Source organism: Saccopteryx bilineata, chromosome 3 (genome assembly GCF_036850765.1).
Source record: "Saccopteryx bilineata isolate mSacBil1 chromosome 3, mSacBil1_pri_phased_curated, whole genome shotgun sequence".
Classification (NCBI taxonomy): Eukaryota; Metazoa; Chordata; class Mammalia; order Chiroptera; family Emballonuridae; genus Saccopteryx; species Saccopteryx bilineata.
The window spans coordinates 164,448,897-164,466,194 of record NC_089492.1 but is presented as its reverse complement, the minus strand read 5'-3'; the positions used below and the strand labels follow the sequence as shown (position 1 = coordinate 164,466,194).

At 41.8% G+C, this 17,298-nt stretch overlaps 1 protein-coding gene across 6 annotated transcripts in view; it reads right to left on the bottom strand.

The window, feature by feature from the left end:
• The window catches only part of PDE4DIP (phosphodiesterase 4D interacting protein), a 201,226-nt gene that overhangs the window by 99,035 nt on the left and 84,893 nt on the right, over window positions 1-17,298 (bottom strand). For all 6 annotated transcript variants that reach the window (XM_066268147.1, XM_066268148.1, XM_066268149.1 and 3 more), the window contains 3 exons: window positions 15,613-15,736; window positions 15,260-15,435; window positions 10,217-10,334 (listed from right to left, as the gene is read on the bottom strand). In XM_066268147.1, the coding sequence (XP_066124244.1) occupies window positions 10,217-10,334; window positions 15,260-15,435; window positions 15,613-15,736 (418 nt within the window). The remainder of the gene's footprint in view (window positions 1-10,216; window positions 10,335-15,259; window positions 15,436-15,612; window positions 15,737-17,298) is intronic.

Genomic DNA, 17,298 nt, shown 5'->3' with positions numbered 1-17,298 from the left:
TGAATGAGAGCAATGGCAAACATTATTAAAAGCTAGAGAGATCAGCAGGAGAGATAAGGTTAGTCTCATCATTTTGTGTCACTTGTAAACTTCAGAGTTGTTACCTTGAACTGCTCCCAATCCTTCCCTATTATACCAAACACTAAATTATTTTCGATCCTTTTCCTGAGCATCTCTAGTTTGTTCAGAAATGTTGCTTCACATTTTCACTAAACTTTCTATTTCAGGTTCTTGAAACCTAAAACCTGAACCATCACACAGCCTTAGAAGCTTATTCCTCTAAGCATTCTGCGTACTATTTCCAGAACATTTCTAGTAAAGATCCATCATTGTCTACTACCTACAGGAAGAAGTCCAAAAGCCTTAGCCTGGCATTTCAATAGCTCTACAAAGAGATCCTAATCTACTTTTTGGTTTCATCTCATACTTCTTCCTTAACCAAATGGTGACAAGGTGAAGTTTTGGATATAAACATGTTTTGTTACCTGTATGCCCCTGCCTCCCTCTTTTCTAATCTGATAGTCAGATAATGCCCACAGCATCATCTTGACTCAGGAGTTTTTAAAGAGTGAAAAGCAGAGGCTGAAATCAAATACATACATTCCCCGACTTTAAAAAGAAATTATATGTAATTTTTTTTTTGAGAGAGAGTATGAGAGAGAGTCAGGAAGGGAGAGAGAGAGAAGCATCAATTTGTAGTCACTTTCACTCTCATTGTGCATTGATTGTTTCAAGGGAGGAGAGCAAGAAGCACCAACTCACATTTGCTTTCACTTTTGTTGTACGTTGATTACTTCTTGTATGTGTCTTGACAGGGGCAAGTCAGTATCCCCTTACTCAAGCCAGCGACCTTGGGCTTTTCATGCCAGCAACCTTTGGGCTAAAGTTGGTGAGCTTTGGGATAATATGGACATTCCCCAGCTCAAGCCAGTGACCCTGTGCTGATGAGCCTGTGCTCAGAGTCAGCAATCTCAGGTTTTGACCTGGTAACTTCAGTGTTCTGGGTCGACGCTTTATCCACTGCACCACAACTGCTCAGGCAGTTCCCTGAATTTTATAAAACTCTAAACCTACCTAGAAGATTAAACCAAGTGTCCCAATGGAGAAAAAGAGAGAGAAATGCCTTTGAGATCAACAAGTGAGGAGAAGGTGAAATTTCATCCATGGGGGAAGTTTGTAGGGGGTGTCAAAGAGTAATAAGGACCCACCTCCATTCCATTTCAATGCCCTGGGGAAGCAGCAGGGCCTGAGGGGAGAAGGCAGTGGGTGACTTGGAGAGGCTGGACTCCAGGTCCGTGGGTTCTGGCTCCATCAAAGATTCTAATACAGCAAGCTGTTAGGGTTGGCAGAACTGTGCTTGCTGGGGCAGGGCTGCTTCAGTGGTGGGCCAATGATCAGAGTAATCTCCTAGGAACCTTCACCTTCACATAACTGAGAGTGGGGAGGAGGAAGTATCAAATGGATAAACCTGAGTTCCCTACCAGCCTGATTAGGATAGGGACTCAGGATGACATTAAATTGGTTTAAAGAAACAATGTGATATTTCCTGCATAAATGAATTTGTAAACTAAGAGTCATACCCACAATGAACCTTTTGTAGGTGTTCAGTGAGTTCTGAGGTAGTAACCATGGTGTGACACTGCTGTTAACTGCTTCATCTAATCCATTTTGTGAATTAGACAGGGGCAGAGAAAATGTAAAGCCCATTTAAAAGCACTTTGTCTCCCCCTCTGTACACAAGAATGTGTGGCACCTCCTGCTGTTTGGGCACCTGAAACCTCTCTTTTTTTATTCTCTTTCCATATCATCCCATCCTTTCCCACCTTTATACCAGTAACTTCCCTTTTATATCTTTATCCCAGAATTCTCCTCTGAGTTCAATTCTCAAATAACTACCTATTTGTGTCTGCATGATGTGTCAGCGACATTTCAAAATTACCACAGGAAAGACTTGATTGCTATTTTCCCCTTACATATAATGCCCCCCTTCCTCCTAATTCTCTATTAGGGGTCAGCAAACTACGGACTGTGGGCTAAGTCCAACCCCCACCTGTTTGTGTAAATTAAGTTTTATTGGAACCCAGCCATGCCAATTTCTTTATGTATTGTATGTGGCTAAAGTCTAAATTTAAATTATCTACTCTCTAGCCTTTTACAGAAAAAGTTTGCTAGTCCCTGCTCTTTGTTTTCTTTGTGTACTTACCACAATTTGCAATTATTTATTTGTTTGATTACCTGGTAATTTATCTCCCTCCTTTATTGGAATGTAATCTCCTTAAGGGGAAGAGATCTGCCTTTCTTATTCTTACTCTTTCGCCAACACCTAGCAGCACCAGAGTTTGGCCATGGTAGATACTCAATAAATAGTCACTGACTGTTATATATGAATGAATGAGTGAATGAATGAATGAAGGAATGAAATGAATGAACAAACAAGTTGTTCTTTATTTCTTAAAATGTTTCACTCTCTTGCCTTGTCAGAAGCTTCTATTCTTGGCTACCCTCTGGTGACATCATATCTTAAGTAATAGAGTTATATAATAATTAGTCCCCTAAACTTTTTCCCCTTCTATTTCTCCTCTTTCTGGATTAATCTTTCTAAAACAGAGCTCAGATATATCACTTTCCTGCATAGTAACCTGGAGACCTAATAACTTCTCAGTTGATCATAAACTCCTTAACCTTCTATTTAAGGCCCCCTGACACTAGCTTCCCCGTTTCTCTAGCCTACACTCACTGCCTCCCTGCATATACTCTATTCCGACTGCTGCTTCAGTACCAGAACTTCCCTACCTCCCCATCTCATCTGCTTGGTATGTTCTTTCCAATCACTACCACCTCCACCTGTCAAAATCCTATTTAACGTTCTAATATTCCTTTTAAGCTGCTTCTCTTAATCCCTTCAAAAGACATCTTTCCCATCTTTGAATTTCTAAAATATTTTTTACCTGTAGTAATATGTGTGTCATTTCTCCATATTGCCTTTTCCCCATTAGCTGGTAAGCTCCTTAAGAAGAAGAACCATACACCCTACTCATCTTGTTATCTTCTGAGGTACTTAGAACAGTATGTTCCTTGATCTAAGTATATAATCATTGAATGAATCAATAAATGAATGAATGGATGCTTTTCCTTTTCATCTCTTATTAAACTCCTACTCATATTTCACACACTGGAGTCTTCGCTGCTCACCCCATCCAGGATGATTATTTTCTCTACTGCCTTGTTTTGTCTCTATCAGTGACCTTTTTACCTTCCAATTAGATTAAAATTTCTAGAAGTCAGAGATGAAGACTTACACATCTCTGTGTTCCTCTTCCTTCACGTAACAGAACTACCATATTTCCCCATGTAAAAGATGCTCTAATGTATAAGACACACCTTAATTTTGGGGCCCAAAATTTGAAAAAAAAAATTACATAAAGTTATTGAACTGAAGTTTTATTCATCATAAAATTCATACAACTCCTCATCACTGTCAAAATTCCCGTTCATTAGCTTGTCCTCATCTGTGTCTGATGATGAGTCACAGTCTTCAACAATGAGTGCAAAAACAAGCGTGAAAAACTGGGAAATGCAAAATATCTAAAACCACTGTATAAGACACATCCAGTTTTAGACCCGACCCCCAATTTTTTTTTAAAAAAGGAGCATCTTATACATGGGAATATATGGTATGTGCACTGTAAATCTCAGTAAATATTTTCAGTGAAGCTGCAAAGTAGTCTCTTATTTTCCACCTCCTTTGCTGCTCTAAAGGGTCGGAACTATGACTGTCTTAGCTGATAAGACCTGTTTCTGATATATGTTACCAATGAGAGTTATGTCTGGAAGCCAGTGATGTTGGATGAAGATTTGTCAGTGAGTCTCCAGCTTCAACATTCATTTGCTTAAGAAGGGGATGCAGAAAAGCTGCTCTAAAAAATTTAATATGAAATTGGCTGTGGCCGCCCAAGCTACTAATCCATGCAAGTTTCTCAATCTATGCCTTGAGCACTTAGAGTACAGTACTGCCTTAACCTCCACTTCAGATATCTCCATGGTAATGCTGGAATGTTTGCCATTTTAGGAAATATGCCTCACTAAACCCAGTGCTATTTGCATTAGGTTCCAAACAAGCCATAAATGCAATGGCTTGAGTATCTGCTGCTTTGTGTGTGTGCCTTATTGTTTAATGTGTGCCTCTTCCTAATTCTGTTGTCTTCTTGTGAAATTACATGTTAAAAAATACTGTTTATCTTATAATTGGGAAAAATGGAGAGAGAAAAAGGGAAAGAAACAGAAGGACAATTCCTCTAGACTTTCTTTTGCAAGCACATCATTTCCCCTGCCTGCACTCCCCCAGAACTGGTTTCATTTGAACGTCTCTTTGAGATGAAGCTTCCGACATTCTGCTAAAGGGAATAATATCAATAACTGGATCCCCCTCAACTGCTGGCTTCCCCCGGAAATGCTGAGGATGCATTCATGAAGGAAGAGAGAAATGCTCTGAGAATTTTGCTTTATTCAGCTTTTTGAGTCCCTAGTGAAAAAGATGACAGCCACATCAAACAGCTCCTGAGCACTCTGATCACAACATGCTATCAATCTGAATGGATATACAGACGGGTCACAACACAGAGTGCTGTCCATTGGTGGCATGTCAAGCTTATGGCATTTTGTTGTTGTATGAAGTTAATTATACAACAGAAGCTCAGAAGTATTGTGCAAGTATACTCCAGCTAAAATGGATGCTGTATAATGTTTTGCTAGACTGGAAAAGAAAAACAGAGGGATAATAAAATCAATTAAGTCAAATAATCTGTATCAAAACTGTGTGTCTTGTTTGAAGGAACTAAAACAGATACTGTATATTAGCAGTAAGGATAACACCCAGAGCAAAGGCTTCAGGTGTCCCAAACAGCAGGAGGTGCCACACATTCTTGTGTACAGAGGGGGAGACAAAGTGCTTTTAAATGGGCTTTACATTCTCTCTGCCCCTGTCTAATTCACAGAATGGATTAGATGAAGCAGTTAACAGCAATGTCACACCATGGTTACTACCTCAAGGGGCGGCATCAATTATCTGCTCAATCCTCTCTCTAAACCAGTGTTTTTCAACCAAGTCTATGATCTTCATACAATATCAAGGTGGTTAACTCTTTCGTGGACCGGCAGAAAACTTCTGGTGGACCAGCACCAGTCAGTGGACTGACAGTTGAAAAACACTAGTCTAAATAACCACCAGGATTATTGTCTCTCTAAAAAGCAACCATATGCTTTTATTCCCCTTGTTTAATTTGTTTTTAATTCTCTGTTGCTTACAACATGAAGTCCTTAGCTTGATGTTTACAGGCCTTGCCAGCTATGCAGTTCTTTCTCCAGCTCTTACTGTATACTTGGTAATACCAATCCTCCCATTGCCTTAACTATGTTCCGCACCACTGCATATACTGTTCCCCTGCCTAGAATGCACTTCTCCTGTTTTCTGCCTGGTGCACTCAGTCTTTAAGGCCCAGGTCAAAGGTGACTTCCAGGGGAGGCCTTCTTTGACTTCCTTGCTCCCTGTTATCTGTGGGGCCCTTAAGCACCACACATATATTTCTATGTCTCTATTTATCATCCTGTATTTTAGTTCTTTACATGCCAACCTTTTATTGGACTATAAACCCTTTGAAGGTTCTGCTAAGCAATTATACAATCTCCTGTAGTACATTCTGCAAATGCATGGGGTGCTTCTCGTTTTTATTGTCACAATGATGAGTGGGGCAAAGGGTGCTACATAATTTGCAATGGACAAAGCATGGCATTTGAATGACTTCCAAATATCCCATAGGGCACTGGTGGGGGTAATAAAACTGTTTTTATAGTCATCTGAACCTAGGACTTAATTCTACTGTATATATGAACACGTTACTAAACACTAAATTTTCCACGAATTGAACTGCTATGTAAGTTAAAAGAGGGCTGTTTTTGTTTCATCTGGAAACTGACCAAGAGTTTCTCACTTTGGCATCACCACTAGCTCATTATCACCTGGCATGACCACTAGCTCATTACAACAGCATTGCCATTTTCCATTTCTGAAGTTCCAGTGTAAGCTATCTGCATGTTATAATTCCATTTATAACATCAGAACACATTTGAAGCTGTGATAGTCACAGTAATTTTTATTACAGGTATAAGCACCTATTTCTTTATGTTTTTTAATATAGTTGTGCTCAAGAATTTACATATTAAAATAAACATTATTTTATTATAAATTACTCTCTTTTTATGTCTCATACATAAATAAATACTTCACAGGGTTGTTTTAAGACTTAAATTAATTTGAGTTTATTTTTTTATTAAAATTTTTTTTTAATTTATTTATTTCACCAAGAGAGGAAGGGAGAAGGAGAAAGAGACAGGAACATAGATCTATTCCTGTATGTGCCCTGACTGGGGTTCTAATCAGCAATCTCTGAACCTCAATATGATGCTCTAACTAACTGAGCTACCCAGAGCTAATTTGACTTTATATATAAGAACAGCACCTGGCACATAAAAAATGCTACAATATGTGCTGATTTCATTATTACAGAAAAGTTGTTGAATATTCACTGATAAATGTTTTAAATTACACTTGGAATATGTATTTAAGAAATCCTATAAATTCACTTTTAGGTTTTATATAGTAACCTGAATCATTTGAGTGTGACTAAATGTTCCCAAGATGTTACAGAAAGTGCTTCAGTATTTCTTTTTGTCTAGGAGATTTAAGTGAGATATAATTATCATTGTGACCAATTTACCCTGAACCATGCATATTCTGTTATGGTCCTCCTGAGGAGCAATAACTCTCATTAACAACTACGAGTTCAGTTTTTCCCTATATAATAGTTTTTCTTTGTTCAAGGCTAACAAGTCCAGAGGGAGAAATACAACCATTGATCTCACTAATAACTGACATTTAATTTTGTCTTTGTTGTAAAACAAAGATAGTTGCAATATGAGTGAGGCTTGCAATATCTGACTCATTTTCTTTATAGCTGCTACTCGTTTTAAGAACACCTTTACTCTCTTTTAGGTTGTTAATATACATAATGATGCTAGTAGTTACCATGTTTTAAGTAATATGTTAGACACCTCATATATATTATTTCTTTTTTTATATTTGTGGTTTAAAATTTTTTAATTGATTTTAGTGATAGAGGAAGTGACAGAGACAGAGACAGGAACACTGACCCATTCCTGTATGCACCCTAACCAGGAATTAAACCTGGCAACCTTTGCTCTTCAGGTCAGTGCTTTAACCAACCAAGCTACCTGCCCAGGGCTCATATATGTTATTTCTAATCCTTACAAATAGCTGAACATTAGGTGGTTTTATGCTTATTATACAGAGAAGGAAACTACTTAGAAGGGTTATGTAACTTGCCCAAGGCCAACCATAAAGTGTTGCTACTCGGATCCAAATTCCAAAACCTGAGCTCATGCTTTCCTGCCATTTTACTGTTTCCTTGTCTTTGGCATCTGAATACACTGGGAGAAGGAAGCTTTCAGAGGACTGTTAGACACTCACCAGAAGGCTGCGTTCTCTGGCTAGGCCACTTTGGGCTGTTAATATGGAATAATGATGACCAAATAATTCTATATAGATTGGCCAGTACTTGGTGCTTCGTTATTCCCACAAGGCACAAACCCAAAGGGAAAACATGGAACATGAGCTGTGGGAGACTTTCTGTCCCTGCTGAGAGGTCCTATTGTCAGAGGCTGCAGTAGCAGAGCTTCCCAGCCTGGGTGTTCCGGCCAGTGTGCCTCTGAGCGGCCCACCACAGTCCTGTCTTTTCCATCTTTCTGTTCTTCAAGTTTATTCTGAAAACTGGTACCAAATAAAGTCCTCCCAGTAACTGCAAATAACAAGGTACATATCCCCATTTTGGTGCTTACCAAAGATACTGATGAAAATAAGCACGTGTACACAAATACAACCATATTTATGTTGTCTGTAAGTATAAAACTAAAGCAGTGAGAGTGATTTTATTTCAGAATTCACATGAGTATTAAGTTTTTCAAAGTGTATACTTTGAGGATGATACATTTCTGATGATACTGAATTCATTATGATAAAATGTCAGAATTATAGAAGACTTTGGAGATAATTTGGGCTAATTTTCCCATTTTACACATATAGAAGCTAAGAAAGGAATGTACCCATGATCATACAGTTAATAGAGAAAGAATTAGTATAGAAATCAAATTCTCCAAATTACCAGTCAGGTTCTTTCTAATTAAATAAGTGTTATGAAATCTTTTCAGGAGTCCCATCAGATTTACACATATTTCAATATGTATCTTGCAAAAAGTCTATGAGCTTGAATTTTACTCATCATGTCAAATTATATGCACACACATCATTTTCTAAGTGTAACCAGAACTTTCTAACCGAAATGAAGCCACAGTCTGAGAGGTTTACAAGCGTGGCAAAGAGAGTGATTTCGTCTGCCCTCATTGTGGCCTAAGCACCTAAGCTGGACACCTCCATTTGAGAAGCTCCATCCATTTACCACTACACCTTACAGATAGGATCATTTGTCACCTGTGCCACAACACTGGAAAGGGAGGGAAACTACTTTAAACAAATTTATATCACTTCTTTTTTTATCCTGGTTCCAACCTCTATATCTGTGAACCAATAAATTAAACTACATATATTTTGCTTTATTATTGGTCTAAGATCTCTAAGAATACAGTACCTGGTAATTGCTTATATGGTCTGGACACATTTATATTCTAGGGTTCCTTTAGAAAGTATGTTTTTAGTAAGTTAAAGTCCAATGGAGGACAGGAGTTCCTCTGAGATAACTTCCGAGAACAACAATCTAGATCAATGCAGTTATTTTCACCCCAGTCAGGGTTCTATCTTCAATATTAAAACCACATTACATATTCTATATCACTCAGTGAGGCAGACAAAATTTTAACAGTCCCCATTATTCTCATTCCCAGCTCTCCACACCTTTGTATAATCCCCATCCATTGAGTGTGGGCAGGACCTACAATAAATATAACTTGCTTCCAACCAACAGAATAAGGCAAAGGTAATGGATTATTACTACAAAGTTATATTATGTTATATGGCAAAGGTAATGGGATGCTACAGATGTAATTAAGGTCTCTACTCAGTTGACTTTAAGTGAACCAAAAAGGATGGCATTCTGGCGGGCCTGATTAATCAGGTGAGCCCCTTAAAGAGTGTTTAGAAGTGAGAAAGCAAGTCTCTCTCTTTCTCCTTCCACCCTTCTCTTTCTCTCTCTTTCCCTCCCTCCACTGCTGGCTATGAAGAAGCAAGCTGCCATGACTTCTGCAGCCACACAGAAATAAATTCCTCCAATAAGCTGATGAAGCTTAGTAGTAAGTTCTTTCTTAAGTGAGCCTGCAGAAGAGAAAGCAGCTCCCTGAAGCCTTGATTTCATACTTGTGAGACCCTGAGCAGAAGAACCAACTAAACCATTCCTGGACTTCTGACCTACTGAAAATGTGGGATAACAAATGACTATTTTTTAAAATTTATTTTAGAGAGAGAGAGAGAGACAGAAAGAAACATCAGTTTGTTGTTCCACTTATTTATGCACTTATTGGTTGATTCTTGTATGTGCCTAGACCAGGGGTCAAACTCACAACCTAGTGTATCAGGATGATACTCTATCCAACTTTGCTTCCCTGCCAGGCCTTAAATGTATATGGTTTTAAACCACTAAATATGTAGTAATTTGTTACACAGCAACAGATAGCTAATACATTTAGATATTAAAAAGCAGGCCCTGGCCGGTTGGCTCAGTGGTAGAGCGTCGGCCTGGCGTGCAGAAGTCCCGGGTTCGATTCCCGGCCAGGGCACACAGGAGAAGCACCCATCTGCTTCTTCATCCCTCCCCCTCTCCTTCCTCTCTGTCTCTCTCTTCCCCTCCTGCAGCGGAGGCTCCATTGGAGCAAAGATGGCCCGGGTGCTGGGGATGGCTCCTTGGCCTCTGCCCCAGGTGCTAGAGTGGCTCTGGTTGCGACAGAGCAACGCCCCAGAGGGGCAGAGCATCGCCCCCTGGTGGGCGTGCTGGGTGGATCCCGGTCGGGCGCATGCAGGAGTCTGTCTGACTGTCTATCCCCATTTCCAGCTTCAGAAAAAATACAAAAAAAAAAAAAAAGCAGGGCCCCTGAGAGCATGAAGCGCATGCCTCGGGAAGCACAGCCTAGGCCTCACCTGCAGTTCCATGCCGGTTGGCTCCTCCAGCAGATGTAGCAGCTGTTGTTTCTCTTGAGAGAGCTGTTCTACAAGCTTCTCCTGGGCAGCCAGGCTCTGATTCAGTTCTTCAATTTGTCTGGACCAAAGAAAAAGTAACAACAATTAGGTCATGATATACTATTATTACTTTCAGTCCACTCCCAAAAGAGCATGGTTCAAAACAGTAGGGTTTTTTGTCTTTTACGGCCACTAAACTATTTCTTTCCTTCTGAAAGCCATGTGTTCTGCTCCAGCCCCTAAATATTCACCCAAGTGACTTTTTTTTTGTTTTTTTGTGGGGTTTTTTGTATTTTTCCGAAGCTGGAAACAGGGAGGCAGTCAGACAGACTCCTGCATGCGCCCTACCGGGATCCACTCGGCATGCCCACCAGGGGGCGATGCTCTGCCCATCTTGGGGCATCGCTCTGCTGCAATCAGAGCCACTCTAGCGCCTGAGGCAGAGGCCATAGAGCCATCCTCAGTGCCCAGGGAAACTTTTCTTCAGTGGAGCCTTGGCTGCGGGAGGGGAAGAGAGAGACAGAGAGGAAGGAGAGGGGGAGGGGTGGAGAAGCAGATGGGCACTCCTGTGTGCCCTGGCCGGGAATCGAACCCGGGACTCCTGCACGCCAGGCCGAGGCTCTACCACTGAGCCAACCGGCCAGGGCCCCAAGTGACTTTTTGCTTACACTGTCACCAGGTTTTTGGACTTCCTGAAGTCACCCTATGAATCTATAGACCATAGGTATGTAAATCTTGAAATAAGTGCCCAGATGTTGTGGTTTGGAGGTGGTAATTACTGTTGTTTCACTCAAGAAACCATTCTTAGATAACCTTTATGTATACTCAACACACTCTACCAAGTCCTGGGAATACAAAGTTGGAAAAGACACAATCTCTGCTCTGTAGAACCTCACATTCTTTCAATATGTGCGCCAAAGGTGCGGGGCGTGGGGAGACACAGCAGTAGAAACAAATAACAGTAACAGAGCGCAATGAAGCGCTATCACACTGGAGGTGTAGACCATGTGGTAGACTGGGTGCTGCCACGGAGCCATAAGAAGACAGCTAAAAAAAAGTGATTCGTTTGACAGGAAAGAGTCAGGGGGAAGCTCAGGAGAAAAGATTTTGAAGATTGGGTTATGTTCCAGACTAAGAGGGAAGAGCATGAACAGAGGAACGGAGGCATGAAGATACAAGGTGTATTTGGGCAAGAGTCACTGTAGAGGAAAGGAGCAAAGGCTGGGGGGGAAAGAGACAATAGTTGGAGAAGAGGCTGGACTCTCAGATGAGGATTAAGTGGAATGACTACATGATGTACTGAAATGTACAAACCACAGGTTCAAATCAACAGTTATTCTTCATCTACAGCATGCAGGGCATATCTTGCAGTTTCCCTGTTTGTAAATCTTTGAGTACTAGACACATCTTTCCTTGGAAATGTGCTGTATTAGATGAAATGTTTCCAATTGTTTGGATTACACCTGTGTAAGTGTAAGACAGTGATAGCACCTTGAGAGGAGAATCGTTTGGCAAAAAAGTGAGGGGGTACCAGAAAGTCAAATAGGAATCTCAGAGACGAATTACAAATTCATTTAGGGTATGATGACCAGCTAAGATTGGGGCTAAGAACTTAGGAGCACTATACAAATGCACACTGTAACGATCATTCTGATGCTGAATATGGACTCCGTATCAAAGTACGCACAGTATCAGTGCTGGGACATCTCTACTTTCCTTGTCTCCCAGTTCACACATTGCTCTGACCTTCCGTTCCTACAGATGATCTATTTCTCCCACTTTACAAAGCTGGTCAAGACCATCTGATTGAACTCCCTCAAGTCATCTGTCAGGTGTAAATATGTTTTCTTTCTTTCTTTCTTTTTTATTTTAATTTAACAAGTGTTTATTTTAGTTTAACAAGTCTCGGAGTCTAGCAGGGAAGATCTGAAAGAATACAAGACCACACTGAGAATTGTACAGTGAAAGATGTGTATATATAAAAAAGCAACTATACAAACTTAATACTGCCCTTACAAAAACCTTCACAGAAGTAACAGAAGTCTTAGTTTTTAAGGATGAATAGGAAATAGACTCACAGATACAGAGAACAGACTGACACTTGTCAGAGGAGATGGCAGTTAGAGGACTGGATGAAAGAGGTGAAGGGATTAAGCAAAGGAAAAAAATCTCACACAGACAACAGTATGGGGATTACAAAAGGGACAGGGGCCAGAGGGGGTAGAAGAGAATCAAGGGAGATAAATAAATGGTGATGGAAGAAGACTTGACTGGGATGGTGAATATACAATACAATATACAGGGCCCTGACTGTTTGGCTCAGTGGTAGAGCATCGGCCTGGCGTGCAGAAGTCCCAGGTTCGATTCCTGGCCAGGGAACACAGGAGAAGCGCCCATCTGCTTCTCCACCCCTCCCCCTCTCCTTCCTCTCTGTCTCTCTCTTCCCCTCCCTCAGAGAGGCTCCAATGGAGCAAAAGATGGCCTGGGCGCTGGGGATGGCTCCTTGGCCTCTGCCCCGGGCGCTAGAGTGGCTCTGGTCGCAACAGAGCGGCACCCCGGAGGGCAGAGCATCGCCCCCTGGTGGGCAGAGCATCACTCCCTGGGGGGCGTGCCGGGTGGATCCCGGTCGGGCGCATGCGGGAGTCTGTCTGATTGTCTCTCCCCATTTCCAGCTTCCAAAAAATACAAAAAAAAACAAAAATTAACAATACAATATACAGATGATGTATTATAGAATGGTACACCTGAAACCTACATAATTTTATTAATTAATGTCACCCCAATAAATTATATATATATTTAAAGAATGAATAGGAGTTCGCCTGGTGGTAAAAAGATAGATGAAGAAAGAGCATGAGCAACATTCTGGAGCCCTGACATAGTGTTACTGCTTTACATGGAGGCAGTGTGGCTTCCGGGTATGGATTCCAGCTCTGCCTGAAACCAGGCTGCGTTGTCAGCTTCTTCGTTTATAAAGCATAATGCTCCTTATCTCTGTCATTGTGAGGAGAATTAAACAAGGATGTAAAGTACTCAGCGCAACAAGTCTTATCATCATTATTACTAGTCTGGCATCAGTGAAGTGTGAGGGGTCAGAGTGGGGAATGATTCTGGGAGAAATCAGGAGTTGGATCATAAAAGGCTTTGATGGTCACACTAAGGAAAATGGATCTTATCTCCTGAAGGCATTGGAGAGCTTTTTAAATGAGATCAGATTTATTTCCTAAAAAGATCACACTGGCCATGTACATTTTTATGTATTCAGTTAAAAACTACCTAAGGTTTTGTGTGTGTGTGTGTGTGTGTGTGTCAGAGACAGAGAGAGACGGACAGATAGGGACAGACAGACAGGAGGGGATAGAGATGAGAAGCATCAATTCTTCATTGTGGCACCTTAGTTGTTCATTGACTGCTTTCTCATATGTGCCTTGACCGCAGGCCTTCAGCAGACCGAGTGACCCCTTGCTCGAGCCAGCGACCTTGGATCCAAGCTGGTGAGCTTTGCTCAAACCAGATGAGCCTGTGCTCAAGCTGGCGACCTCGGGGTCTCAAACCTGGGTCCTCCATGTCCCAGTCTGATGCTCTATCCACTGCATTTAAGGTCCACTGCACTTAAAGGCCCACTTAAGGGTTTTTTTATGCCACTATCCTATCTGGCATCTAAGAGGCTCAATTATTTGTCAATTTGATAATGTTGAAGTCTCCACTTCAAAACTGCTCTGAACTGTTGGATGGAATGGACTGTAGAGGGGCTGGCATGGAAGTGAAGAGAATAGTTAGAAGTTGCTGCCATAACTCAGACAGTGGTGGCCTTACCAACTGCCCGATTATTTTTAGGAACAAATTCAAGTTCCTCACTATGGCACACAGAGCTGGCACAATCATACCCCTGTGGTCAGTACAGTTTACCTCTCTTACTCTGCCCAGACCCTTTGCTCTAGTTACACGGGACTAGCAGCACGTCTTGAAACATGCCCTTCCCTGTGTCCCCTCCACAGTGTCTCCTTCTGCACAGAATGTTTCTCTTCCTCACCCACTACCTATGCTTTCTTCTAACTTCTATGCATTCTTCAACTCTCAGATTTCAGCTGCTCTAAGAAACTTTTAGTCTAGAATAGATGGCAACCCTACATGTCTCCAGAGCATCCCATGTCCCTCTATCAGAGAACTTACTAGGACTGCGCAACATGTTTCTTTTTTTTAATTTTAATGGGGTGACATTGATAAATCAGGGTACATATGTTCAGAGAAAACATCTCCAGGTTATCTTGACATTTGATTATGTTGCATACCCATTACCCAAAGTCAAATTGTCTTCCGTCACCTTCTATCTGGTTTTCTTTTTTCCCCTCCCCTCCCTCCCCCCTAACCCCCGGAACTACCACCCTCTTGTCCATGTCTCTGAGTCTCATTTTTATGTCCCACCTATGTATGAAATCATATAGTTCTTAGTTTTTTCTGATTTACTTATTTCACTCAGTATAATGTTATCAAGGGCCATCCATGTTGTTGTAAATATATAAAACAGCCCAAGTGTCCGTCAGTGGACGAGTGGATTAAAAAGCTTTGGTACATATATACTATGGAATACTACTCAGCCATAAGAAATGATGACATCGGATCATTTATAGCAACATGTTTCTTGATGAGAGAAGTGGGCCTTTCATCTCTGTAACTTCAGTGCCTGACCCAGTGTCTGCAAAGTAGCAAGTGCTCAAAAAATGTCTGTAGAATAAATGAATGCACGTCTCCTGCTTGCTACCCTTTGACTGCTCTTCTATTTACATCTGCCCAAGGCTCCCAATTGCCAACAAATGAGTTTCATTAATGAATACCATTGAAGACAACCCTAAAAAGAAAGTCTCTGGTTCTGGGAGCCTCGGAGCCTTATAAATGGACACTGTCAGTCCTTAAAAGGGAACAGGGCAGTTACTCTATATGCTCATAGGCTTGAGAACAGGCAAAAGACAAGTGACAAATACAGCACCAATGAAAGGCACCTACTTGTCCCTCTGGGCCAGGGCCTCAGTGTATCGGTCTGGCTTGACCCAGTCTCCTGGCACATCTTCCCTGTCCTTGGTGACCCCCTTCAGCTTCTCCGAGAGCTCCAGGTTACACTCTTTCTCTGCTTCCATCAGAGCTGCCATTCGCGCGGCTTCATCCTTGGCTAGCCTGGATTCCTGCAAGAACAACAACACCTGAGAGGCTGCAAAGTCCCCACGCAGGTGAGTAGCCCTGGAACACAGGGGCACTGGATGAGTTTGGGAAGCCAAGTAGGGAGGGGAAGGCACACGCAGGGGGCAGAGCCATGGGGAAGGAGGGGAAAGAGGAGCCCGGACCTCTGGAAGGCTGCTCACCTCCTGCAGAAGCTGGATTTTATTCTCCAGGAGCTCATAGACATGCTCTGTCTCCTGCTGTCTCTCCTCAAACTGGCGCCGGAGCTCAGCTTCATTGTGGCTGTTGAGATTCTCTACATCGGCACTGAAACCACGGAGCACGAGCCAGTCAGAGCCAGTCATGGAATTTAGCCCGTGAACCCAGTAAGGCTGTTTCATACTCATGAGGAGAAAAATGCAGCCTTTTCTCCTCTGCAATTACTTGTGGGATGCTCTTTCCACCTTTTACAGGCAGTCTTTGGGAACTCTACATTTTTATTGCTTGTCAATCAGAATACACCACTCCCTAGAGGCCTCATTATTGCTTCAGCTTAATGAGGGGAATCTTTCATTGGGAAGGTGGGTAGTCACCAAATGGTTCAGAACTCAGTATCCACATTCACTGTCATCTATCCCTGGAGTCTTCCATTCAGACTGTCCTCCCAGAGTGCTTTGCTAGTTCCCTGCCTTTCCTGCTATTGAAATTTATCTTTCTTTTCTTTTTTTTAAATGTTTATTTTATTGATGATAGAGAGAGAAAAGGGGAGAGCAGGAGAGAGACAGGAACATCTATCTATTCCTGTGTGTGCCCTGAATGGGCATCAAACCAGCAACCTTTGAGATTCTGGATGATGCTCTAACCAACCAAGCCATCCTGCCAGGGCCTTATTATTGGAATTTAAAGTGTTCCTTCCATATAGGTTGCTGGGACAGAATATCCGTTTGGACAGCCACAGAAATGCATTCCTCCTTTATAGCCCGTAACCCATAAATATTCATCCTGAATCTGAGCTACCTGTCCAGAGTTTGACCCAGTTTTCCCATGGTCCCATGCAGAAAGCGGACACTGAAACTATGGAAGCCCAGGGTTTAGGACTAGCTTTGCTCCTCTGAAGTCCTTAGAAATGAATGTCCAGGCACTAGCTCAAAGTGAGTAAGGTGTCACAGGCTTATTTTTAGCTAACAACAGCTGCCCTTGGATGTCTGAGGATTAGAAATTTGGGAGCTGTATCAGGTGCTGAATGATCTTAATTCCGGTTCTTATTTTAAGCCAGTTATTGAGAACCACAGACCACCTTCTTGTGTTCAGGCAGAGAACAATACTGTACCTCCACAGACTTGTGATAAATCAAAGTCACTCTACCCAAGCTCAGTGGCTCTTTAATATTTGACCTAGAGGGTTGTGTCCATGGAGATCAAATGGAGCTTCCCTAAAGATCAGAGAATTGCTTTGTTACTGGTGGACACTACTCAGTACCATCCCACAGGCTACATTTAACCTGAGCTCCCATGTCATTATACAGCCTTTCGGGGATAAAAGGCTCTTGATGGTATTGAGGAACACAAGTCAAAAGAATAGCCTTATAAGAAATTATGAGGTTTCATTAGGTAATAGAAACTCAAGTGTTCAGAGTCAATTTTAAAATATAATATTAATACTTCTTTTAAAATAAAAAAGAATAACCCTAAATAGAAAGCCTTAAATAGTCAGACCTCAAGAATCAACTTTTAGCCTGACCAGGCGGTGGCGCAGTGGATAGAGCATCAGACTGGGATGCAGAGGACCCAGGTTCGAGACCCGGAGGTTGCCAGCTTGAGCGCGGGCTCATCTGGTTTGAGCAAAGCTCACCAGCTTGGACCCAAGGTCCCTGGCTTGAGCAAGGGGTT